Source organism: Histoplasma capsulatum, genomic scaffold (assembly GCF_000149585.1).
Source record: "Histoplasma capsulatum NAm1 scaffold_5 genomic scaffold, whole genome shotgun sequence".
NCBI lineage: Eukaryota > Fungi > Ascomycota > Eurotiomycetes > Onygenales > Ajellomycetaceae > Histoplasma > Histoplasma mississippiense.
In genome coordinates, this window is record NW_001813978.1 from 955210 (window position 1) to 972067 (window position 16858).

Genomic DNA, 16858 nt, shown 5'->3' on the forward strand with positions numbered 1-16858 from the left:
GGATGGTTGGCTCGAGGAAGAAAGTAGTTGCCCTGAGTCTGTGGTTCAAACCCTGCCATTGCTCGTACGAACTCTCGGGGGATATTGGTGAGATAGCAGTTGGTCAGAGCATCATTATTCCATCGGCCAGCCCGGCGAATCTGACCCTCTGACACCCCATTCAGTTCATCATATCTGAACCTCTGACTCTGACCAAGATGAGTCTTCTTGCTTGACAGAAGCCCAGCTGCTGCATACATGTGATTGACCCACTGAAAGCTGAGTATCATACAAAAGAGGCTTGAAGGGATCCTGTTCACAGAGAAGGTGGATATCATATCAGAGAGAGCATCTTCGAAAGTCTGGAAGACTTTTCTGTACAATATTCCAGCGGTAGAACAGATAGAATGTCAGATGAGATATTGTATAGAGTAGAGGATTCTTATGTCTCATCACAGCAGCATACTCCAGCTGCCTCAGCTGATTGGTCTTGCCATTATCTGTGATGAGAATCATAAGCCAGCATGGAGTGGGCCTCTCATTTGAAAGCTGAAGGGTGAAAAGGTCAGGCAGCTGTGCCGTACGGGATGTTTCCTCCTGCAGAAGCATGTTGTGATTCATGAGGAAGTTCAGCCCTGTACAAAGATGGCTCATCACAGATGTTTGATCATTTTTATACCAGTCAGTTCAGCGAACTTCATCAGATGAATCATCATCTTCTCATTGTATTCATTCTGCAGAGTATTGGCCCCCCGATCCACATACTGTGCCTGCTTTTGTACAGACTCCTTGGTTTCATGTGTACAAAGAACTGCACTGATCAGCTGTCCATGTGAATGATCAGAGAAGTTGATTCCTCTGCTCTTCTGAAATCTGTACAGATCCACCACGGCTGCCACATATAGCTTGACTGTGCTCTTACCCACAGTCTGCAGCACAGTGTTGCCATCCCTGTCCGTACGAGCTCTCTTGCTCTTATAAACAGAGCCCTGCAGTGGACGACAAAGCACCTTCTCCTCCAGAAACCAGACCAGCTTTCTCTCTGTCACCATCTCCCCATCTTTAAAGCTAGTCTCCTTGTAGAAGTCCTGTACAAAGAGATAGGAGTTAGAACTAGAATGATCAATCTGGATGCAGAGAAGTAGTGCTACCTACCCACCATTCTCTCTGCTTGGAGAGATACTGCTTATTGGTATTCTTTGGTCGATTCTGCAGGGCCAGGGCCAGGGCCTTTTCCCTGTACAAAAAGAGGTCTTTGCTGATCTGAAGCTGCCGCTCCACCTCTGTACAGTCAGCTAGAGATGTCATGATGAAGAATACAGAGCAGGGGTGCTTAAAAATCTATTCTTGAAGGATGATGCCTGCTCGTACGGTATGAATCAAGTGGGGTTGAATGTATGTACGGTATAATTAAACACTAAAAAGTTATCGTGGGGCTTGGCTAACATACATAGTAACATGGGTTATAACGCCACCCAAACCCCCCCCCGTATAACCACTAGTTAACCCGTCAGAGCTTGATATTATGATCTTCTTGTGGTTATCGGTGTTGGAAAGGTTCCAGGGGTTATCTGGTTCTCTGGAGTCTGGTGTTTCTTCACAGTTGATTCCTCACATACTAACTGGCATTTGATTATCGTTGAAGATATTGGGTATCAGGGTATCAAAATGAATTGAAGAAGAAGTTCTTTAACAAAAGATTATTGCAAGTTATCACTTCATAAAAGTGCAAGGGCTTCATAACCTGTAAGAGGGTTAAACCTTGGTTGGTTGTTATAATCTATCTAATGGCGAGCTATGTAATATATGTGTGTGGGTCACGTGGGATATGTAGTAGCTCCTACACAATCACACAACAACATTATCCTCCTACATAGCCGTAGTACCCACTAACTTAACATGCATCATCCCGCTTATGTCAGCTCTGATGTTTCCTTTCAAAATTCATTTCCTCCATTGCAACTAGACATATATAAAAAAACCTGAGATCTATTATCTTATACTGGATAACAACAAGGAGCTGGCATGGCAGCTCTAAGACTCCCATTCCTGTATCCGAACCTACTGCGTTCAGTAAGGGCCTGTGAGCCGACAACTTATCGCTCGATAAAACTACCCCCACCACACCAAACCTCAGGGCTATACTCATCCTTTCATACCAGCCAACGCCATAATGCAGAACCATTCCACCAGCGATATGGACAAGCTGCAGAACCTCGAATGCCTCCCCCCCCGAAGCCAACGGATAAAGCTGCCCCAGAGGCTAGCCAAACCGCTTCGGGCAAGAACAACAAGAGGACTAACGAGTCTGAGTCAAAGGATGTAAAAGATGCGGGGAAAGAAGCTAAATACGATCCTGGATCCAAGAAATCCTCACCCTCCTCATCCGCAATCTCCGCCTCCTCAACGAACATATCAGCGGAGTTACTTTCACAGGACAATGTAACAAGCCACCCGGTGCAGAGGACGGACACCGGAGCTGCGGCAGACGAAGAAAAAGTTGACCCATCGAAGGGTCCTCAGGATTTTGTATTTCAAATGCCGGTGCCCATTTCTTCGTCATCACCTACGGGTGAGGCTCCGTCTGAATCCATGTTGTTGGGTGATTCTCAACACCATAAACCTCCTCATCTGAGTCCACACCCATACGTACACCACTTCGATACCTATTCCTTGGTGAAAGATCTCGGTCGTTCTGGTTTTACAGAGGAGCAGTCCGTCTCCATTATGAAGGCAATACGTGGCTTATTGGCTGACAATTTGGAGCTGGCGAGGAAGGGCCTCATATCCAAATCCGACGTGGAAAACGAGACATATCTTTTTCAGGCCGCATGTTCGGAGCTTCGAAACTCCCTTCAGACCTCCCGAAATGCAGCCATACAGGCTCAGCGCTCACAACGTGCCCAGCTGCAACACGAGTTGGATATCCTGACGCAACGCATGACGCAGGAACTGGCAGGGTTAAAAGATGACTTGAAGGAAATGTTCGATGATCAAAAAATTTCGACGAGAGAACTACAGCGCTCACTGGATACGGCGATCCAAGAATTGAACTATCAGATCACGGTGTCGCTGAATAGTGATGGGAAGAGCGAGGTTGAGGGGTTACGGTGGATTTTGACGAGGAGGGCCGCTTTGGCTATTGCCACAAGTGCCAGTCAGTTCCCTTTTTGCCTCATCCCACGCCTTTTTAATCTTCTTCTTCTTCTTCCTTAAAAAAAAATCACTCTAGCTTTTGACTCCCATACTGACTGGTTTCCTAAATTAGGCATGATCATCTTCGCTCTCAGGTATTTTTCGTATAAACAGCGCGAAAAAGAAACCGCTGCAAAAGCCACTACTGCTGAGGTGAAAGTGATTAGCTATCCTGCGTCGGATCAGCCATTGCCACCTGTTGCTCATCCAGCGTCAATGGTCGTGGAGCCGATTGGATAAGACCCAAAGGATGTCAGAAAGCTCATATACAAACTAACCTTTTCTTGCATATAATTCTAACCCACATTCATTTTATCCGCCCCTAGATATTTTCACCTTTGCTTCCCTGGTCGATGATGAACTTGCTAGAACGTTAGATTTCTGTCGCCTGCTTGCGCATCCATTTTGGAACGCTCTATACCGCAATTAATTATTCAAATGGTATATAGAATTATTTAATTCCTCGAAAGGTGGAGGAATTTCGAGTCCCGCTTCCCAGATGGAAAGATTGGTTACGGAATTTTATTCGGAATTTTATTTGGAATTGGCGCATAAGCGCGATGAGGAATATAAGCGTTCAAATAGACTACGGACGTAATAAGTTCGCGATTGAGTCAACTGGACCGGTACAGTGCATCCGAAGTCAAACAAAGGAAGTCTAAAAGTCCATCCGCAATGCAATGCTCGGCACATTTTGTTCTTCACCATCTGCCCCTTCAGCACCATCCTTGCCTTGTTTTCCACCCACACCCCCAATTCCCCCCTTTCTCAGAATCTCCTCTGTAAATGCTCGTTGCTCAGCATTCATCCGGGTCACCATACCCCTAAATGTCTGTGCATCGATCTTTGCTAGCTCAAGAAGCGCAGCAGCTATCTCCTTATAAGTGCTTTCCCCTTCATTCCTAGCGCGCATCAGAAGCGCCGGGATAAGTAGAGCCATTGCCATCGGCACATTCGCTGGCGCAATTGTCCCTAACCCAATAAAGGAGGCGAGCGTAAGGGTGACAGTTCCCTTGACATTTTCGGGGTCGACAGGTGCCTGAAGTTCGTTAGTGGGAAGGCTCATGATGAATGCGACGAGTCGTGGGAAGAGGAAGCGAGCTATAGCGTCGTCTGTCGGGGAGCGAGTAGTCTGGGGGCATGGGCTAAGAAGGATGGAGCGGAGGCAGCCTGCAGCGACGGTAGCGAGGCCCAAGTCTTGTAAACAATCGAGAAACTCGGACAGTATGCGAGGGATTAAGGGATCTTGGGGTGGAATTACATGGCTGCTTGTTGTCAGTATGATGGTTAGGGATAAAAGTGTGTTTTTGGCGCAAGGGAGGGAGGTCTCTGATTCGCGGCGCTGGGCAATTGTGAGGGTTTGGAGAAGACGGGAGATGCAACCGCGAATTTGACGAGAGACAATTTCCGGGGCTTCTGCGGGAGGAGGTGGTGCTGTGGAGTTGGTGAGTGTAGGGGGAGTAGCGGTTGACATTGATGGGCGGGTGATGCCCTGAATGAAACGGCGAAATATGGGGAGAGCTTGGGGGACCACTTCGGCTTGGCAGATGCCTGTGGCCAGGATTGTGGTGAAGATATGCAGGATACAGGCGCGGAGATCGGCGCGGATGATGGAGGGGAAAACAGAGGTGACATCGACAAGCGAGGAGAGGGATAGTGTAATAAGGGACGCCGCTTCGTCGGATACATAGAAGCGAGTGTGTGTTGGAGATTCACCGAGATTGGGTAAGAGCCCTGTAAGGACAAGAGTGATGTTTCGTGTGAGTTCGAAAAGTTGCTCAATATCGTCCGACAGATTGTCAGAGCGAGGCTGGTTGTTGAGTGCAGAATGATGGTGCAGAGCAAGATCTCGTGCCATTTGGACAATGACTGTTTGCACACTGGAACCTTCGGTCATCACTAATCTGTCTAACGTATCCATTGTTTCAGAAAATACGGCGGGTTGGTACACTGCATTTCCTGCAACAGATGGATGCAGGATTTTTCGCAAGGCTCGCAGGATTTCCAGTGACTGATTTGATTGTTCATGGCTTTGAGTAACAAGGGCCTCGAAGGCAAGGCCAAAGAGAACGAAAAAGAAGGCGACCGGTTCGTCACGATAGTTTATATGGGTTCCTTTATCCTTCTCACCATTTGCTTGGGGTTTATCCGGAGTAACTACTTCTTTTGACGGTTCGAGTTTCCCGTCGAGGGCATCAAAAACAAAGTCGCTATCTTTCTCAACCAAACTAGCGATCGCATCAACAAAATTCAGCCAGGAATCTTGATAAAACTAATCGAACATAAATGTCAGTGGTGTAGAGCAAGACATGGCAGAGCCGGAACGCATACCTTCAATAATGTTTCCCGGTTCAATGCTGCATATACTTCGTCCAAATTGTCAGACACGCTAGGGCCAAGAGTGCTGGATATTTCTGGTTCAAATCTGAGGCGTGCAAATTCCTGGAGGGAGGCAAGCCAAAGCGGAGTGAGAATAGCGGTATACGGTTGCACAATCTGAGCCAGCCAATTCTGGTCGTTGCTTGCTATCTGTAATTTAGCCCAAGCAGAGAAGAGCGCAAGCTTCACCATAACACGCGCATTATAATTAAGCCCATTGAGATCACCGATCTCTGTGGTGTCATTCCTGTCTGAGGAATGAAAGGACGATTAGCATAGTTCTCAGCTGCTATGGATGTAAACACACATACTCGCAAAGTTGTCGAGGCCAACAACTAGCAGTTTGAAAATACGACCCATGCGATCCACGTTAGTTACGATTCCAGTACCAACGAAGGTTGCGCAAACATTAATCGCCTCCGAGGCTAACTCAGATGACGAGTCCGCTGCAAATGCGGGAGTTAACGCGGAGCTAATCTGAGCTTGATATTGTTCCAAGAGTGACGCTTCTGCAAAATCGGGATCTGGCGTTTTGCCAAACATCTAAATAATTTTCGCTTTTAGCAGATACTGAGAAAGATTGAAAATCAGCGGTCACCAACCTTCAATATTTGATCAATTATCTTCAAACCCCAAACTCGAAGTTCGATGACATTGGCAGTTGATGCAGAAAACGCCATTCGAATGATATCGCCAACTCTTTCTTGCAGGGCCATTTCCGCGGGGATTGTTTGATCGGGCAATAATTCTTTGCTGACCATGGACAAAAGCTCACTTAAGCAGCTCATAACGAAATTTCTGGTTTGCCATCTTAGCAGTTCCTGACCAGAGGAAGACTCGTTGACTGGTTCGCCGGGCTCCCCTCCAACGGCTGCAGCAAATCCCGCTACTTCGTCGTCTGCAATATCATGAATAGGAGCGGTATTGACCGTGGCGGGTTGAGGAACATCGTGTTGTTTCGATCGTGTCTTCGTGAGGACTTTCTGAAACCGTTGTATCCAAACATCTGTGTCCGTGAGCCCAGTTTGCTGCATCCAATTGTGGATAATGTTTTTTAACGCTTCGTTATCCGTCGCAGTGTCAAAGGCGAGCCAAAATTCATCCTCAAGACTTGGCAAGGCAGTCCGAACAACCAAATCGGCATCCCTTTTCATCAAGTTGTTGAAACCTCGAATAGAGGCATCCTGCATGGACGCTTTTTTGGATGCAAGTTCTTGTTGAAGCCATCGAACATAGGCCGAGAAGTCCAAGTGGCTTGGGGCATATAAAGATAAATGGTCCAAACATTTAGAGCTTTCTACTACCAAGGCTGTTGACTTTTCAAGCTGAAATTCCTTGACGAGTGTGAAAATTAGTTCTCGAGTTTTTGAAATATCCCGTAAATCCGGACCAAGCACGTTGATCAACGAATCAACACAACGGCTAATAGATACAGGAGTGGGAAATGCGGCTTCCAGATTGGATGTTGTCACTGACGAGGCCTCTTCGTTATGGGTATCGGCTATATACAACCTAGCAAGCATGCCGAGGGTGCTTGACACATAGGCTGAAAATGTCAAACCTGCAGATTCTGCCACTCGCCCTACGCCTTCTAATGCCCAAAAATGAACTATCGGATGTGGATCGCTACAGAGCGACATGAGGACGCCCACAATGGTTTTCAAATGGAAACCAGCTGCCATGCCACCAACTTGAGAGTGAATACAACCTAGAGCAGTTGCACACCCAGCACGCGTGCTAGGATCTCGGTTTTCGACAATCAAATCGACTAGGGAATTGATTTGGCTATTCGTAAAGGCATTGCCAGAGCTATTGCATAACAATCCTAGCGCTTCGGATCCTATATACCGTACAATAGGATCGGCGTGGATAGCAAATGTCTACTCATCCTTAGTATATATAAATCATTGTGCGGAACGATCGGCTTACCTGAATAAGCTCCTGCATAACCTTCTCAGTTGCCGGATATCTCAAGCTCCCAGGCGCCGATGGGGTCCCCTTCACGGCAATTTTAAGAGTAAGGAGCAGGGCCACAGCAATATTGACGGTCATGGCTGATCTTCGCCCAGGGTTGCGGTTTAGACTTTGGGCAGAGAGTAATGTGGCTATTTGCTCCACACTACTTTCCTGAACCTTGGGGGATTGTAATGGCAACGCCTTCGCAAATAAATCTATTGCAGCATTTACAACTTCAGTGTCGGGAGGGTCCGAGTACGAGCCGCCATCTCGATCAATCACCGAATAGAGGAGTACAGAGTCATGCTCCATTGCTTGGCATGTAGGGGACAATAACTACAGAGAGCAGTTAGAATTGCATTCGCCGAGGTATTTGGTTCAAAGCTTACGATATGGTCAATTGCTTGGTCAGACAATTCCACTGCTATCCAACCGGGCGAGTTATCTCCTTTGCGACGCCCAGAGATGATCTCGACAACATACTCATGTGCTAAACCGGTTACACCAAATCCAAAATTATCGTCAAGATCCCATATGTTATCGAAGTGAGTAGTCGAACTAGCAATGGATGTATCAAATGGATTTGCCGAGACAACCTCTGGATCAGCAAATGATGAGATTGCCAGACCTAAGATATTCGATAAAGAAAGAACTTCTGAATTCGCATGGTCTACATTGACTATCTTGGAAAAACACTGCAATACACGTCGACGAATCATTGTAGCGAAATCCTTTAATTGTAGCGAGGGCGATAGCCGTTGAGATAAATCTTCCGCGGATTTGAGTTTGGGTAGGTTGTCCAAAAACATCACCGTATTCTGAAGCATCGCAGCAATACGTCTTGATCCGTCTGCTGTTACGAGGTTGCTGTTAAACTCTAAAAAAACGTAGATTGAACCGAGGGCGCATTCTCGGACGTGGGCCAGAAAACTCATCTCCAGAGGACCGCGTTGAGCCAGGTTATCTTTAGGCAACGGTTTTGGAAGTGCATTTTTCCATAACAGGAGTAGCTGGTTGAGGTGTATTTTAGTGAAGCTAGGTCCAAGTGGCATTAGACCTCCAATTAAAATCCATGCAACCTGTATTTGTGTGCTTGCAATTCTCAATTCCAAGCTACTACTTGTTTTTAGGAGATCTGTAGCTCGTGATAGGACTCGTGCGTATACATCGACGGAGCCATACAGTGGCTGTAGTCGAGAGGTACTTAGCATAGACGCTAAACCGTGGGCGTATCCAAGGCATCGTCTATTGGAATGTCGTGGAGTGGATAGCTGACCAATCTCTCTGTTGAGGCTATTCATGCAGACCGTCACACAAGAGAGGAGTTGCTGAGGACAAGCAAGGACAAAGTTGCGCAAACACCTGGCAGTGTGTATTTGAACGGTGTAACTAGGATGCTGGAGTATTTGGAGGAGCGCATCACGACAGCTGTCTCCGATAATCGCGAGGGCAGAGCCTAACGAGGATATAATGGCAGACAATGCACTCAGGGTGCATGTTAAAGTGTGCTTGCTTGGTTCGGGTCGCTCTTGGACTACTTTCGGATAATCTTTGAGCACGCCATTAACCAGCCATTTGGCGGCGTTAATTCGACTGTTTTCGCGAAGTATCTCACAGCCCACAGTATCCTCCAACAAGTTCCTGATAAATTGCCTGGTCATCAGGAGTCGGTACCGATTGTAAGTTATGGTTGGGTGGTTTAATAGGGTAATTAAAAAATGACCGGCAATTTCCGCATAATGCTCTTCAACAAAGGCATTGCCGAGACCTCTGAGGATCTGCTTATAACACATACAAATTCCTGCTCTTGCACGGTTACCGGTTGAGCTTCGGCAGTACTGCAAAGAAAGTTGTTTTAAAAGCTCAGGGAGTTTGAACGAAATATGAAGGTCCACTTTTCGGCCTGCAGGGCGCTGCGGCGATTGCGCTCGCTCAGGTACTCCATCACCGTCAGGGGAAGTTGTCTGTTTCTTTGGTTGCTTTTTGGGCCGTCGAATGGTCGGCACTTCCTGCGCCTGGTTTCCATTTGCGTGAGCTTTGATTAGAAAGGCCGCAAGGCATGAGGCGGCTGCATGCCTTGCGGAGGGACTGGGGCTGTCAATCACTTTCCAAATTGTAGCTTTGAGGTTCTCAAAATCGGCTAGAGTTCCAAAATATGGTGTGCTCTTAATCAACTGCTCAAGGCAATAACAGGCACTCGCTTGGGTGGCGATGGCCTTGTCGTTCGTGGCAGTATTTCGAGCATGCTTCCAGATATCCTTCGCTGTCTGCTCATCCGCGGGTGAGCTGATCCCTCCAATCACCTTTTTCAAGGCCGTATATAATGAAATTCTCAACCCTACATGGTTTTGGGCCGACTTGAATAGCCTCAACAAGGCACAACAGACGACACTTGACTGTGTGAACAGACTGTCTCCAGCACCCGCATATATATCGCCTATCGCGACAGCTGCCGCATGATTAGTCTTCAGCTCCCAATCACTCTTTCCCGCATTGAGTATCCCCAAAAGCTGTGTGACACTGTCATAGAGTGTGCTTCGGTCGCCCTTGCTGAAGATCGCGTTGAAGCATCGGCCGATATTATTTCGTATCACTCTAGTAGGGCTGGGGGATGGGAGCTTTAATATTTTAAAGAGTTCCTGGATGATTGACCTTTGTTTGGAAGATAGGCCAACTTTATCGAGTGTTGCAGCATATTGAACGAGGTCCGCGGTAAACCTCAGGAGGTACAGGTCTTGCTGCTCGGAGGGGAGAGAATGAAGCTTGGACACATTTAGTTCGGCGTAGGAATCCGCATTGTCTTGCCCCGCAGATGCAGCGGCTTCGGGAGCAGACATTGATGCTGGTGCCTCATAGGAATGCTTCCAGGCACATTGGCAATATGCGCGGACTGAATGTTTTCAATGTATTCTAAACTCGGTCGTGCGTTGAAGATGCCCGATCCAGCAAGCTCGGATCAACAGTCGGGCCGAGTCCATCCCGGTGAACGAGGCTTCAAACTGTGATACTTGAATCCCTACTGCCATTGCACTTCAGCATAGCTACCATAGATTCCATGGCTTCTGCACTTGGATTGAAACTTTTAGGAGGGCCTCGGAGTCTGCGCCCTTGGGTGTGCGAGAGCTGCCGAGCCCTGAGTTCCTCCACCATCGTGCATGCCGGCCACAGTCGTTGGTCAACAATAAAGCACGACAAGGGTAAAAACGATGCGGCAAAAAGCAAGGAGCGCGTTCTCCACGCCAGAGATTTAATCAATGCGTCGAAGTGTAAGTTAACTTCTTAAGGGTTTTTGTTTTTTTTTTCCCTTTCTGCATGTCCTTTATATACTAACCATCGGCAAAGTATTTGGACCTGACCCGGCCTCAAATGCGCGGCTCGCTCTTGTTATCAGCAAAGCGAAACGAAGCGGAATGTCAAAGAGCACAATCGAATCTGCTATTGCACGGGGCCAAGGCATATCGTCTACGGGCGCGACTCTCGAACCGGTAACGATAGAAGCCCTTCTACCATCATCAGTTGCTGTCGTAATCGAATGTATGACGGATCAGAAGGCGCGGACACTGCAAGATATCCGCTTTTTGATTAAACATCATGGGGGAACAGTTACGCCGACGAGCTATCTATTTAAGAAGAAAGGCAGAATTGTGTTTGAGAAGGTCGAGGGATTGAATGTAGACGACCACCTAGAGCAAGCCATTGATGCTGGGGCGATCGATGTAGACATGGACGATCAAGGTCGACTGAAAATATTCACAGAACATGCAGATACAAAGTCCGTTGGTGACAAACTTTCAGCATTGACTGGATTGAAAATCGAGACTGCCGACATTATTTGGGACCCAAATAAGGATACGATTGTGGAACTACAATCGGGAGAAGATGCTGATAAAATCGAGGATATCCTTAATACCATTCGAGAGGACTCCAGTGTCCAGGATATATATACCAATTCAATTATAGTATAAAAAGAAAAGAAAAGCAAAAGCAGAGAGCTCAAACCCAATTTACAATATACCATTACCAGGTATACTACTACCGCAGTGCTTTCATCGTACTCCTCATCAGATTCCCAACACCTTCCGCACCTATTCCGTCCAACCATTCAAGCATCCTTAATCTGTACTCTTGCCAGTTTATCCTTATCCCTCCGTCTTTATGTAGCGCAGCTAGTGCCTTTTGCGTCACGGGCCGTGTCAGTGTCACAGACAAGGATTTCCCTGGGGTGTCTACTATCGACTCTTCAATCCCCCTAAAACACGCAGAGGAGACATTGCAAAGTGCGACATTTTGGCTTAATGAGAATACAGAGGAAATTTGGTATTTGTGCTTTTCACCGCCACCACTTGGCCCTTCATTGAGCGCCTGCATATACTGCGAGAGCTTGTTTACCGTTAAAGCTGGAACAATGCAGCCCAGGGCATTAGGATCGTCCGAGTTTAAACCTCTGTTTCGCCACAACAGATTGCAAATATCAATCACGTAACCATTAAACCGAGAAACTACTTCTGTTGGATATGATTGTTCGAGCGATCCGTTGTATTGCAGTGTAGGTGATTTGAGTGAGGTTTCAAAGGATTGTTTAAACATCGCCAGAACAGAACATAGCGTCGATAAATGGCTTAGGGTCGGTGTGAACGTAAGCATATATATTAATTGAGGCTGCGGGACCACGATGCGTATGTTGCCATTCGTGGACGCATGATGGAAAAGCTCTGCAAGATCGGTATAAAAGCGAAGTACCGCCAATGGCCCGGATATCTTTGGAATTCCGTCCCCCTTGGGTCCCTGTGGACTCTCAAGGATAGTTAGGGCAAGGAGTTCCGCCCTGCCAATGACCTGGGGCAGAGGAGGTACAGGGAACAGAGAGGGAGTGGCGCGGATTACAGAACCCCAGTGTTGGATTAAAGACGAATAGTATTGAAGTATAAGAATTTTTGTTTCGCGTTGATCAGTTAGAATAGCCTTTTCTAGTGGAATGAAGTAATTTTGTCGAAGGGTATTGTAGTCCTGTATGGGTATATACTCCAGGAGCGACAGGATGGCAGTTCTGCTGTCATGGCCGTTCCAGGAGAGGAGGTACTTGCGCAAAAACTTATCCACAGCTTGAGGCATGCTCTGCGGGAAAACGGAGTCAATATAAACAATTCCAAGAAGCTGGAGCTGGAAGAGAAGCTTAATAGACCCACTTTTGTAAACCGCACAAACCCAATAAGGACATCAAGCACATATTCAAGATGCTCTGGGTCATTCCCCTCGTCATCTCCTTCCTCCCTTACCTGTATTCTAGCCATTTCGTCCTCAAAAAAGCTATCCAACCAACTCTCCAACCGCCGCGTCGCCCCTTCATTCCTAACAAACACCAAATACCTTTGCGCAAGCGGATCCGCTAACGCAGCAGCAACTTGGTTGGGCATCTCGATTCTGTCCAATTTCTGCACGAAATCATTTGCACTTCGTATTTCCTCCAGTGACGTGAAGTCGCTCTTGACCCGCGACGTCTGCACGACAGGGATAACAACCTCAATTCGACTTCTCTTCACCTCACCGCGCCGCACAACTTGAAACGTCTGAAGAACGTTTTGACCAGGATTTGTCATTCCAGCAGCAGCTGTTATCTCCTGAACATGTCTCATCTGCTTGACCCACTCCGGATCGGGATGTTTGAAGAAATAAGTTGCTCGCCCCGTTGACGCGTAGGTATCCCCGATAATTATGTCGGGGTAATAGCTCTTGAAAACCTTCAGCAGACCTAGAAGCTCCCGCTCTTCACCACCGGTGATTCTCATTAGTTCCATTAGCGCCTGGATGCGGAACGGTTTTATGTGTTTCCTACGCGAAATTAACGACAGGAGATGACATAGTGACCTGCGTAGACTGATCATGTCCAGGAAATTAAACAAGACACCATAGAGTCTTGACAGATACGATTGATCATCCATATCATCGTACACTAGAATTAGCCAACGGAGCAAGAGGGCCTGGGTTGCAGGCGATGGCTTGTTTCTGCTTGGTCCGAAGCAGGAGATGACCATTGAGACGGTGCGAGGGCGCACACGCTCGGACGGGTAGAGATTTTTGACTATAGTCGTGATGGTACTTTGGTCTAGATGTTTGGATTTTGAGATGATAGTAATTAGACGTTCTAGCAGGTGAGTTGGAATGCCTGACTCGTAAGCATTGGACGCAATCGATTTCGCGAGGTCGGCGACGCTGGTGTGTCGCTGCTTTGGTGGGATGGAGGCAACTATGTAGGCATATCAGCTATCTGTTTTTCATGCATGAAATGGACGGTTTTGCCCGTGTTGTTACCATTTTCCAGCTGCTCAATTGCGTCCTCCATTTTTTGGCTATAGAATCTAACTATATTAGATATCGAATCTGACATGTACACAACCAACAAAGGTTTACAGAAACAATATCTCACCTTGATGCACCCCCCGAACCGCGCTCTTTAGAATAACCTGGATGTTCTATATTTTCCTGGAGGATTAAATACCCTGGCCGGTTCGAATGTTCGCACAGTCCTTTCCAATTTCTCGAAGTCAAACTGAAATAGAAAGAATGCAATCGCCAATTGCAGACAAAATCCTCTTTTTTGAGTGTTTGTTCAGTTACATTTTCGGGAAATGTACACTTGAATGAACGAACTCTCCTATCAGGCTCAGTACTCCTACGATGCAGCGCAATGTTTGCGACGCGTTAACGCGTTACGAATGTTGATGTGGCGATGGCAATCAGCAAAGAAACATACATCGACCCGCGAGGGTATAGACGGAGTCGAATTAGCTGAGAGGAGCTCTGATCATAATTTTGATATAAGCCAAATGTTTTGTTGAGTATTATTGAAAATGACATGGACGTTTACTTGAGTGTAGAACCTTGTCTTGACACGATATCACATGACCTGAATGCGATGATAGCTAGGGAACTCGAGATAAAGAATTTGTTTAGTCTACAATGGCAGTAAAATTCATATGTAGTACCTCTATCCAATTTAAAAAACTAGTCAAGAGAGGAATAGATATTCTATGATCCAACTCTTGTATCTCAATTCCACTACAACCCTTCCTTGTCCAGCCCTGGAAGAATCGAGTTTACTTCCGCTTGCGAACAGATTCCGTTGTTGTTTTAGTTCCTAATGTACTTGTTTCAGGCTCTGAAGCAGTAACAGGTTCAGAGTCCTTGAGAGACTTTGGTTGTTCTTCGGGTTTGGTTTCTTCATTTTCTTCCGCCTCTCCACCCTGACCAAATTCATTGACACGGGTATAGTCAACTTTGTATTTGTAGCTCTGATACAACCAAATAAAGAAGATAACATCGTCTCTAAGTGTGGCGATTCTATGGAGAGTAGGCATCTTAATAGTGAACGCGAAGAGATCGTCGATAAATGTGTTCAGGAATTTATACGTGAGCGCTTTTCCGGGCATATGTGCGACAGACTGCGAAAAATGGTGTTAGCAGGGAGTGCAGTGAAGACATGAATTCCATGGACCTAGAGTCAAAGCCATCCTTACCTTCAAACGGTAGTTAATGTAGAGGCTGGGTACCATCATAAGGAATCCGTAAGCGTAGACGCTGCCCACCAAGGTTTCGATCACAAAGGAGTACCATGACTTATGGTCTTCATACATAAGGCTGTAAACTGCATATGCAGCCAGCAATGGGACCGCGAGAATATAAAGATACCTAAAAGCTATTTCATCATATTCTTTCGTTTTCTGTTCTGTCTCACTGAGCTTGTGTTTATCTTCAAAGACAACAACGTATGGCAGAAACGAGAAAGCCGATCCCGGCCGTGGGCGACGAAGTCTAATATCAACGGTCTTGGTGATCTTCCATGCTTCCAGGACAATGCCAAAAGCTTGTCCCCCGAGAATCATCCAAGAGGTGCCCTCGCTGTTATCGAGAAGGTACAGGAAAATGACGGTTTGCATAAAGACGTTCGCAAGAATGGTGCGAAGAGAAGTGCCAACTGAATCTTTCTTCTGACGCCAGTGAGACTGTTTGCATATTAGCTGCATAGGACTTCATGTATGAGATAAGGCTAGACAAGGGACACACTTACAATATCATTCTTAAATGCAAGCCCTTCGAAAATCATATGGAGGATGCTGACGAAGAATGTGGTAGCCAAAAGATAGCTATTAGTGTCCAACAAGATCTCCTTAAAAGTTTCGAATTCGCTTCCATCACCACCAGCAGGGAAGGGCCCCCCACTTGCAGCTTGTCTTTGATTTTGCTTTGTGCTCTCGTCAATGTTGGCCAGCAGTGTGAATTTCCAATTCTGCAAGTTTTTTAACGTGATATGGAGGGGCAAGGTTTCAACAGTGGAATTTAGTTCAATCATATGGCTCTTCAACTGCCAAAACGTATTGACGAAAAGGATTGGATAATACCATCCATTCTGGCCAGTGGCATCTCTCGCACCTGTTGTTTCAAGCTGGAGATATTGTCGCGCAGCTGGAGCCATTGAGGGCAAAGTAACAATCCCGGTATCCGGGATGACCGAGAGGGTGAAGTTAGGGTGATAAAACGACCCTATTTGAATCCCTTGTGGGAGTACCTCATCGTCTTCTGCTTCATCTGCGCTAAGCAGATTTTTTAGCTTCTTCACTTTCTTTTTAGGCAAATAGTGGTTCAGAAGGCGACAGAAGTAAACAGCATTGGCAGAGCTATAACCCTTGTCGTTTGGATTCAATGGATGTCCACTAAGCGACATGTAAAAATGCGCCCATAGCGTCCCATTTTGTTGCACTTCTTTCGGCACTTTGAAGCTCGTCACGATTTCCCTAGTGTCATCCCAATCACCGATAGTAAAATTCTTCTCCTCGAGCACTTTTGCGTCCTCTGGGAGAGTATCCAGCGACTGGATGCTGGTAGATGGCGAGACGTAAATGGAGATGTCTACAGAGCTATTCATAGGCCATATCGGTGCGACCTTGTAAGGGACGATAGTCGCGTTCGGAATGCTACGGATGTCCGGCCGGTCCGTGAACGCTGGAATGGCCGCATTTCCCCCAGAAACAGAACCGACATTTCCGCTATTTTGTCCTGATTTTGACGTCCCGAGTATTTGCGAAAAAAGGAACTGGGATGCGACGAAAAAGGCCAAACCTTGAAGGGCAGTCCTGATGAAAGACTGTGTCCAACATGATTAGTAACGATAAATTGCCGATGATTTGGAAAGCAGGAGAGCATGCTTACACCTAGGCCTTGCTCTTCTTGTTGTTGCCTGCGACCCGACATGTTGATAAGCTGGTGGACGCAATACCAAAAGCATTGGCGGGCGAATGCACGTCAGCACAAGAAGAGACTTTTTATATCCATGGATGGCTTACGAACAGGCGAG

General features: G+C 46.7%; 6 protein-coding genes across 6 annotated transcripts in view; 2 read left to right on the forward strand and 4 right to left on the reverse strand.

The window, feature by feature from the left end:
* HCAG_05134 (predicted protein) overlaps positions 1-1287 on the reverse strand; it is a gene marked incomplete at both ends in the record, with an annotated part of 3301 nt that extends 2014 nt beyond the window's left edge. Inside the window, 4 exons of the mRNA XM_001539617.1 lie at positions 73-354; positions 446-628; positions 745-1067; positions 1135-1287. Of these exons, the coding sequence (XP_001539667.1) occupies positions 73-354; positions 446-628; positions 745-1067; positions 1135-1287 (941 nt within the window). The remainder of the gene's footprint in view (positions 1-72; positions 355-445; positions 629-744; positions 1068-1134) is intronic.
* A 717-nt stretch (positions 1288-2004) lies between these two features.
* HCAG_05135 (predicted protein) lies at positions 2005-3414 on the forward strand (the record flags this gene model as incomplete). The annotated part of the gene is made up of 2 exons (XM_001539618.1): positions 2005-3136; positions 3248-3414. The coding sequence occupies 2 exons, from the start codon at positions 2005-2007 to the stop codon at positions 3412-3414; spliced, it is 1299 nt and encodes a 432-aa protein (XP_001539668.1).
* Positions 3415-3832: 418 nt separating this feature from the next.
* Positions 3833-10346, reverse strand: HCAG_05136 (conserved hypothetical protein; the record flags this gene model as incomplete). Its single annotated transcript, XM_001539619.1, has 6 exons — positions 3833-5446; positions 5506-5804; positions 5865-6096; positions 6156-7433; positions 7483-7845; positions 7899-10346. The coding sequence occupies 6 exons, from the start codon at positions 10344-10346 to the stop codon at positions 3833-3835; spliced, it is 6234 nt and encodes a 2077-aa protein (XP_001539669.1).
* Positions 10347-10664: 318 nt separating this feature from the next.
* Positions 10665-11474, forward strand: HCAG_05137 (conserved hypothetical protein; the record flags this gene model as incomplete). The annotated part of the gene is made up of 2 exons (XM_001539620.1): positions 10665-10683; positions 10852-11474. 2 exons carry the CDS (start codon positions 10665-10667, stop codon positions 11472-11474), a joined length of 642 nt encoding a protein of 213 aa, XP_001539670.1.
* A 983-nt stretch (positions 11475-12457) lies between these two features.
* On the reverse strand, positions 12458-13849 carry HCAG_05138 (predicted protein; the record flags this gene model as incomplete). The annotated part of the gene is made up of 4 exons (XM_001539621.1): positions 12458-12476; positions 12533-12669; positions 12786-13753; positions 13819-13849. 4 exons carry the CDS (start codon positions 13847-13849, stop codon positions 12458-12460), a joined length of 1155 nt encoding a protein of 384 aa, XP_001539671.1.
* A 754-nt stretch (positions 13850-14603) lies between these two features.
* On the reverse strand, positions 14604-16755 carry HCAG_05139 (CLPTM1 domain protein; the record flags this gene model as incomplete). The annotated part of the gene is made up of 4 exons (XM_001539622.1): positions 14604-14948; positions 15024-15509; positions 15575-16648; positions 16714-16755. The coding sequence occupies 4 exons, from the start codon at positions 16753-16755 to the stop codon at positions 14604-14606; spliced, it is 1947 nt and encodes a 648-aa protein (XP_001539672.1).
* Positions 16756-16858: the final 103 nt, after the last annotated feature.